Raw genomic sequence first — 8731 nt, 5'->3', positions numbered from 1 at the left:
CATCATGTTTGCTACTATTTATTAACTTGGTGAAATGTTTGCTGCTATAGTCCTTGTAAAGCACGGTCACAGTATACAGCTTCAGCAGACCTTGGTGTTTAAAACGCATATCTTGATTTGTTTAACGTCTCAATCAACTTGCAGCACATATTTGCATCGATTTTCAACCGACTTTGAGTACATTGTTACATTCCTATTACTCACAAAAGCAGCATAGGGAAACTTTAAACCAGAGGTGTCTAAACTCGGTCCTGGATGTCCACTCTTCTGCAGAATTTAGCTGCAACTTACCTGGAAGTTTCTGGTATGCCTAGTAATACCTTAGTTAACTGATTCAGATGTATTTAATTAAGGATGGAGCTAAACTCTGCAGGACAGTGACCTGCAGAGCAGGATTCGACTCCCCTGCTTTAAATAATCACTTTTTTGTGTTTAATTAATGTTTAATTAATTTGTGTATATTGAAGTCTGTCAGTGTGTATTGTATATAGAATAAATATACATGTGTTTTTTCAAGCTTTTCTCAGTGGTTGTTTCCCAAGAGGTATGAGTGTATTTTCAGCTTTGTATGACAGTTTCTTGGCAGTTTTTTGCTACTGTTGTGCCCTTGTTGTATACATATACTGGCATTCACACATTAGCATGCACAGGCAGGTTGTGTACTGTTATTAATATTAAAACCCTGTTTATAAGCACTGCAAGAAAAAAATAAATTTTAAATGTTTCAAACAAATGTTGTAGTATATTTTTTTTATCTGGATCCAAAATAAAGTTTACATTATCATAACTAGAAAATGTATGTTAAAAATTTTGAACTTGTTGAAACAGAAAATCTTGTAAAGTCAAATGAACTTCAATAAAACAATTCAGCACTAGGCAAGATTTAAATTAGTGAGTTGAAATTACTTGTACTTTTAAGTTGATTTAACTTACAATTTTAAGGCAGCCACAAAACTTACGTTTTTAAGTTGAAAGGGGTGAAATTTGTTTACAGTGGGTGCACAGGTCAGCAAGCTGGATATGAACAGTGGTTTGCTTTTACAGATAGTTTTCTGTTGTTCAGAAGAGCATTTCGACAAAAATGATTGATAATTCTCATTTTGCTCTCAGATTTTAATTGGAGTACATGATTTTGGTTTGGTGGTTGCATACTCCGTGGTCTGAAGGTTACATTTTTAAATTTAAATTTCATATTTAATTATCTGTGACTGAAAACGAGTCTGTGAGGGATAAACAACTTGTAATGGATTGTAATGTTTTGCACTTTGCTGTTGATCATTCAGTTGAATGTAATATTTCAAAACAGACTGTACATTTAACTCTCATTTGTAGGAAATATGTCTGATTAGGGTTTAAATATTTCTTACCTTTGCACAGCCAGAACTTTTTTTGTGCATTATACACTAACTCAGCATCTGTATTTTATATATACACATACAAATATAATTTTTCGCCAAGTATATATTAGAAATCGCCATTTCTAGTTTTTATCTTTTCTATCTATACACTGCCTACCAAGAGACTGGGGTATAGAATTGTTTTGTGAACCTGTTTGTCTATGTGGCATTGACTGGCATTGGATAATAAAAATGAATAGGTGCAGTGCTGAATGTATTAATGTTTGACCAATTAATAGTGGTGTAAATTTAACACGAAAACAATAGTTTGCAAGTTGCATCGGAATCTACAGACTGCACCTTTAAGAAGGGAACCTCCCACGTGTTGCATGTTGTCCATGCCTCAGGTTGCCTACCTGTCTCGCATAACTCTCCACTAACCTCCTCGCTCACGCTCTCTTCACAAGAGAGAAGTAAAGAATGTTGCTCAATCCAACCTTCTCCGAATCGCTCTCGGATTGACTCCGCCCTCAAAAATCTCGCGACTGACACGTTTGACATTCTCTCAGAAAAAAAAAAAAACTCCGCTTTTGTGGTCGAGGTCGTCAGAAACCTCTCGGGTTTCCTCGCTTTTCCCAGAGCTGCGAGGAGTTGTCGCCTCTCGAGTGTCGACTATGCTGGACCCGTCCTCCAGCGATGAATCTGAGGGCGAACTACCACCTGAGGACGAACCGCCCGTTAAAACCGGGAAACCTGTTAAAAAGAGTCCCAAACCTGAAAAGACATCGGACGCACCGCGAACCCAAACCAAGGAACCGGTACCTTCTCCCGCCGATGCGGACAAAACCGAGCAGGAGAGACTTAAGAAAGAAGAAGCGGAGAGGAAAATTAAACTACAAATGTATGTGTTTGTGTTGAGATGTATCGCGTATCCGTTTAACGCCAAACAGCCCACAGATATGGCTCGCCGCCAGCAGAAGGTGAGTGACCGTTAAACCACTGTTTGGAATATTTCGCGCTTTAAATTAACGCGCGCGTGCCGAGCTCACCTCAATCCATTGAAACCGCCGCTGCCAAAAACCTGTTCACTGAGGCAAACTTTTGTCTTTTACACCCAACGCATCGGTCAGTGGCTCAGTGTTTTGGTTCAGTAGTTGCAAAGAGTACTTTTACAGGTTTTAAAGAAGATTTGTAAGACTGTCAACTGCAAATTCTTGGCCATCCCACTTTTAAATGTTTGTTTACTGTGATCATGTACAGTAGCCTACCTGTGTTACCTATCCACTATTTGGAGCTTCAAGCTAAATTATTTATTTATTGATAAAATGGTGCAAGGAAAGGTTAGCAATGGTATCACACTTAATTTTTTAGTTGTTATGAAATTATAAAATGTTTTTTGTTTTGCAAGAGAGACAATATCTAACATCTAATTGTTTTATATATAAAAGCTGCAATATGCATGCAATCTATAGTGCCTGCATGTAACAAACACATTAAAGCGATTCCTAACAGCATAAATAACATAGCATACAAATATGTGAATTATTTATGATGTGAGAAAAATAAATTAAAATTGCTTTTCTCAATGCAGTTCTTCAGATATAAATGTGCAACACTGTGCTCCATGCCAGAAAAGGATATTAAAATGACCAGCAGGATGTAGTGTGACCAAGAAAATAAAACAAAACAAAACTTTTTATTGGTTTATGACATCCCTTCATATTTAACCTTGTTGTCATATTATATGCATCATGTGTTTAAAATGTGTACAAAATGGTTTTGTTGCCCTTAGTGGAACATTTTTTATTATTTGTTTGGGGTTGTCAGCCTACCACACTGGTTGAACTCTTTGGACAACCTCTAGGCACCCATTTGAAAGGGCAGTTCCCTGAAGAACTGTAGATTGTCAACAATTCCCTTAGTAACCCCATCAGAAGGAAAAGGCTTTGAGGCACTTGAAACATATTTTGAACTTCTATGAGTACACAATATTTGAGGCACCTTCAGAAGGGTGCCTAGAGGCTCTGAAGTGGGTTCTGCCAGTGTGGCAGACTGAGGAACCCCAAATGCTGCCTCGAGTCTTCTTTTCATTTTTATGGTAAATGTTGCACCATGTTGCCTCAGGGTAATAAAGCACTTGTCTTCACTTCATAAGTTCTTGCAGATGAGATGGATAATATTAAAGGGATGACTTAGGGAAAAATGTTCTTGGTTACACTGCCTCATGGTCATTATAATATCTTTTTTTTTTTTTTTGCCATGGTACATTATGTGGAGGAATAGTTCACAAGGATGTGTAATTGGTAATAGAATTTACATTTTTGGGTGAACTATCCCTTTTAAGTAAATATGAGAACAAGAACTTAAATGGTTAAACAGCAGCTTTGTTGTGAAATTATTTCTCTCCTCTTGCTATAAACGTAGAATCACTTATGAGAACAGACACATATGCTATTTTTTACCAGCACACACCCACTACCTCTAACATATACTGCCTTTAGAATCGACCTATTAAGTGATTTTAGTTTCTGTTTCTGCCTAATGCATGCAATCATACTTCTAAAGCTGGAAATATCCTCAAAGCAATTCTTTAAAAAAGGACTGATAATAACCCGTTATCAACTTTGCACCTGTGGGACATGTAAATTGCATTCCAATTCCAGGTGCTAATCTTAACTTTATTTTTGCTCTAGGAAAGCTTGTGAAATACTTCAGAATTGTAATTTTACTCATAGACTGATAAACAACAGGTGGCAAATGAGAAAAGAAAAGCTTTTCCTCAAAATTATTTTTATTTTATTTATTTAGTCATTTAGCAGACGCTTTTATCCAAAGCGACTTACAAATGAGGACAACAGAAGCAATCGTTTGTAGTATTAAAACAACTAAAAACAGATCCAAAACTAAAAGCTAAAACTTTATAAATACTACTTATACACATTTAAAAAATAAAGAAATAAAATAAAAATGACAAATGCATACAACAAAATTTCAAAACTTAACATTTAAATGAAAAGCTAAAAACAATTCAAAATATTAAAGAACAAAAGGTATAGGAGTATAATAATGATTCTAACATAACACTAAGCCAAACACCAAAAAAACAACTACATATGTGTGTATGTACAACCACACACACATACATATATACTGTATATGTACATACACATTTATAAATTCAATATATATATATTATTTCATTTCCATTTAGTTTGTTGAAGTATTAAAATAACTCAAATTTTATAAAAGTAAAACTTAATAAAAGACCTATACAGACATAATAAATTCAGACATAATTTAACTAAAATTAAAATAAATAACAAATACAAATAATACAAATCAAATGACAGTAGTTTATCAGTAATCCTAAAAAATAACATTGCCAAACACACATGCTAAAAAACAACAACTTACTTACACATAGTAAGAAATGGTTATAAAAACTGAAACAGAAGTGAAATGGGTAGTAGGATTATTTATTATTACAAATTATCATGTGTTCATGGCGATTTGTTAAGGAGAAATGTATATGAGAAAGCTGTCTGTAAGCGTTCTCATTCAGACATAGGAAATGATGTAATAACGATGCTGATTGGCTAAAGGCACAATATGTGACTATCCTGAAAGGCAGCAGAAAGGTAAAAAGTGTGTTTCAAATAGGCCTACTTTTAGGAGCCCTACAAAAACAAATTGGCACTGGAAAAACATCTACAATATAACAAAATTGTGCATCAAAAAGACAAAATCTGAAAACAGACCAATTTGAATGGCAAACAATCAAGAAAGTTGATTTTTGCAGCCAGACAGTGTAGTTTTGGCATTTACCAGCAGTTTCTTGGGGTCATGATAACAAGTCAAACCTTGGCCCCTTAGTGGCTGTATTCATAAAGGCACTTTAGTTATTCCAATTTGTTGAATTGCCATGGATCCTGGTATGGTGTTCTACACTACTATTATTATTTTTTTCTTAGCTTTTTATTTCATAAACTAGCTACACTTGTGTGGATTTCAAGTGCAATGTTTGTCACAAAAATACCACCCTGTCAGTTTAGTTTACTTGACTTCTATTCACATTAAACAAATGTACACTGTAGACAGAAATAGGAAAAGAAGAATTCCTGGAGATCTGCTGATTTGTACATGCTTATTTCTTTACATTAATTTTTTGAATCTTTACAAGTTCCACAAATTTGAGTCTAAATGATCCTCCAAGTCATATAGTGCAAAAGCAGAAGAAAGCTGAGTTATATGCGTCCAGTAAGACCCCATGACCTCCATTTAATTTAGAATTATGGCCTATTGTTCAATCAAAATGCTTAAGGGCACAACCATGGTCTCGCCATAAAAGCTGGACGACACAAGTATCACCCCTAATTACACATAAAACAGAGAAGAAATAAATCTACCTTTAGTCTTTGTTGAATAAATATTCTCAGTTGGAGGCGATCTTGAGAGTAGCTAGGGGTAGATTATTGATTTTTCTGTCATGGCTCATAGAAATATCTTTGCTGCCTAAATGAGAAGGTAACCTTCCCAGATCTGATCAGGTGATATTCAAGTATTCCTTGAGGCACTATTTTCCTCCTGGATATAGTGAGAGGACTCTTTTACTGCACTGCATGTAATCAGCCAGCCTTCACTTTTGATATGCCACTCCACATGATAGAAGTCAGTCAGTGTAAGTATGCTGCCGGTTACCCTTTTACAGTCACTAGGGACACATACACACATCTTCTGTCTTTTGAGCTGTCTAAAGTGTCTGAATGACTTTGTACAAGATCTTACGTGTGTTCTTATGCCGCGTTGAACTTGAAGGCATTGTTATGCATAATCGCAGATACACTGTCAAAGTAACACAATGCCTTTTAGAGACTGCTATCAAAAGGTATCTGATCATGAACGGTCATGCACTAGCATTGTAGTTTTGCCCTTTTTGCATTTAACCTTCTCCTTTGTTATGACTTCTCTTACAGTGTTTTTCTTTCTTATTTACAGTCTTCATGAAAAGTAGCTTTGGGCACAAGGAATCCGACATTTATGTGTTTTTCCCAAAGCCACCATGCTGTCAACCCACTTTTGTGTTATTCAAGTGCATTGCAGAACTTTTATTTGGAGCACATGCTGTTAGACTAAAATTCAGTGCAAACGAACAATGGATTTGAATGTGGGCATCTTGAATGTGTTGTGAAGCCTCATTTGGATTAAAACATGCAAAATTTATACCACATACAGTTTAAATGAATGCTTTGATCCTGAATTGGCTAGTGTGCTAACTAGTGTTGGAGCATTTTTTGCATTTTGGGACAAAGTGTGATTGTTATAACTATTTATATAGTCATATAGTATATTCCAGCACTATATTTTAGTGAGACAAGACATATGGGAAAAGGGGAAAACACTTCTTAAATGCATTTTTGTATAGACACAAACATTTATTTACATTTTGTTTTATGGGGAAAAAGCCATAAGTTTTTGTACAGACGTGGGCGGATGGAAATTTCAGTTTAACAGAATAAAGAGTATAATACTTGTTTAAAGAAATTAAATAATACCTGTTTTTCACTGAAAAATTGCACTCTGAGCTGTTTCACAGCAACAAAAAGTGTCCACATTGTTTAGTGATGATTACATGCTCCAGATATCAGGCTCAGCCAACATAAATTTGAGACAAGTGTAGCAAAAATGCAGCTATATTATGCATGATTTCTGCCACAGCATTTTTTGCTCTAAAACCTTTAGGGACCTGAGTGCGCACATAAAGCTTCTAGTCTATTTAATGTGTATGATGCACATTTCAGTTCATTGCTGTGGAATTCTGTCACAGATTTTTTTTTTTGCCCATGACTGACGTGAGCCATTTATTCACTGCACACTGGCGTCAGTAGATACTCTCCAAAAGTAGCTGCAGTCTGTTCCCTTTATTTGTATGTAATCCAGATTGCACTCATTATTTGAATGTCATGGCCTTATATGTTGTTATTGCCACTGGCTAGTTCTGTAACCTGAAATATGGAAGGTGTAATAAAGGTGCCAAGATGTGCTTCATCTGTGAATAAAACAGATGTCCCTGTAGGCATTGTCGCACATTACTGTCTCATGGCAAAAATACGCTGTCATTAAATTTCTATTTCAAAGGTAATTAGAATTCAAATTTAATGGAGAGGTGAAGGTAATCTGTTGCTAATCAGATTTTGTGTACTCCTTCTTAATGGATTACTCACACAACTGAGAGTCAGAGAACCAGAAAGCCCCTCATGCACCTGTTCACATCGTTGTTTGTATGTTTCAAGGATCTCCCAGTGATATGCCAATGTGGGAAATGTTTCATATTAAACTGTTGTGTAGTATTTCTCCTTGACGATAAACTGAATTATGTAGTCAGAATTGTAATGCTACAACATGTTCAATTGTAGCAACACATCATAAAGAAAAACAAACTGTGTTTCTGTTGTTACAGTTTTGCAGACTTGAGCGATGTGGTAACTACTTATGTGATAGATCCACTATATAGTGGAGCGTCTACTGTTACAAACTGCATTCAGCTATGTCATATTTGGGAGTTTTTGTGCCCACTAACCATTTTAAGCTGCAAGCATTTCTTTAAGGTAAAGATCTGGGATTTGATATTCCCATTGCCTAACTCTCTTTGATAGTGTTCTGAGCCATTGTACTGTATTGTTGCAGTCCATACGGTTCAGCTTCAGCCCTTTGAAAAATGCCCTCACATTCTCCTTAAGTAATGTGAAATTCATGGTTGAATCTCTGACATGCTGGCCAGATTCTGAGCCAGACTTTTTTTTTTTTTTTTTTTTTGATTTTGGGGTAAAAAATATCACTCATGTTTTTGACAGGTTTCGTGAGATTAAAATGTGCTTAAATGTCTTGAAAATAATGTCAACAATGCAAACAAAGTCTTAAAAGGATCCTATAATATTTTCTTTGTGCAAAAATATCTTTTTTTTTTTTTTTTTTTTTTTTTGATTTTGGGGTAAAAAATATCACTCATGTTTTTGACAGGTTTCGTGAGATTCACCTAGTCTTATTCATTCATCTGCTTGCCAGTATATGACTGAACACTGCATAGCTAGAAGCAAGATGAACACACAGTGAGTAGAGAGGTTATATTGAATTATATTGGTTATATCAAAATCAAATATGAAAGCTGTTTAAATTCCAATTCAGTTGTTAAATTTTAATTGAGGTAGCAAACAGGATGCAGAATAGAAATAGAATTTAAATGGAAGTCGACTTAAAATAAAGAAAGGAAATCATGTAACTTTTTTAAATAGAAAAGCACAGTATAAGACAAATAAGACTATTTTAATGGGGTCATATGATGCGATTTAAATTTTTCCTTTCTCTTTGGAGTGTTACAAGCTCTTGGTGCATAAAGA

General features: G+C 35.2%; 2 protein-coding genes across 2 annotated transcripts in view; both read left to right on the top strand.

Moving 5' to 3' along the window:
* The window catches only part of LOC107659460 (solute carrier family 13 member 1-like), a 10833-nt gene extending 9669 nt beyond the window's left edge, over nt 1-1164 (top strand). The window contains exon 14 of the mRNA XM_016448414.1: nt 1111-1164. Coding sequence (XP_016303900.1) covers nt 1111-1164 — 54 coding nt within the window. The remainder of the gene's footprint in view (nt 1-1110) is intronic.
* Nucleotides 1165-1749: 585 nt separating this feature from the next.
* LOC107659459 (calcium-dependent secretion activator 2-like) overlaps nt 1750-8731 on the top strand; it is a gene marked incomplete at its 3' end in the record, with an annotated part of 56937 nt that continues 49955 nt past the window's right edge. Inside the window, exon 1 of the mRNA XM_016448413.1 lies at nt 1750-2317. Within this exon, the coding sequence (XP_016303899.1) occupies nt 2012-2317 (306 nt within the window). The remainder of the gene's footprint in view (nt 2318-8731) is intronic.

Source organism: Sinocyclocheilus anshuiensis, unplaced genomic scaffold (genome assembly GCF_001515605.1).
Source record: "Sinocyclocheilus anshuiensis isolate Anshui unplaced genomic scaffold, SAMN03320099.WGS_v1.1 scaffold387, whole genome shotgun sequence".
In the NCBI taxonomy this organism is placed as follows: Eukaryota; Metazoa; Chordata; class Actinopteri; order Cypriniformes; family Cyprinidae; genus Sinocyclocheilus; species Sinocyclocheilus anshuiensis.
Note: the sequence above shows the minus strand (reverse complement) of the source record. Positions and strands in the feature narration are given on the sequence as shown.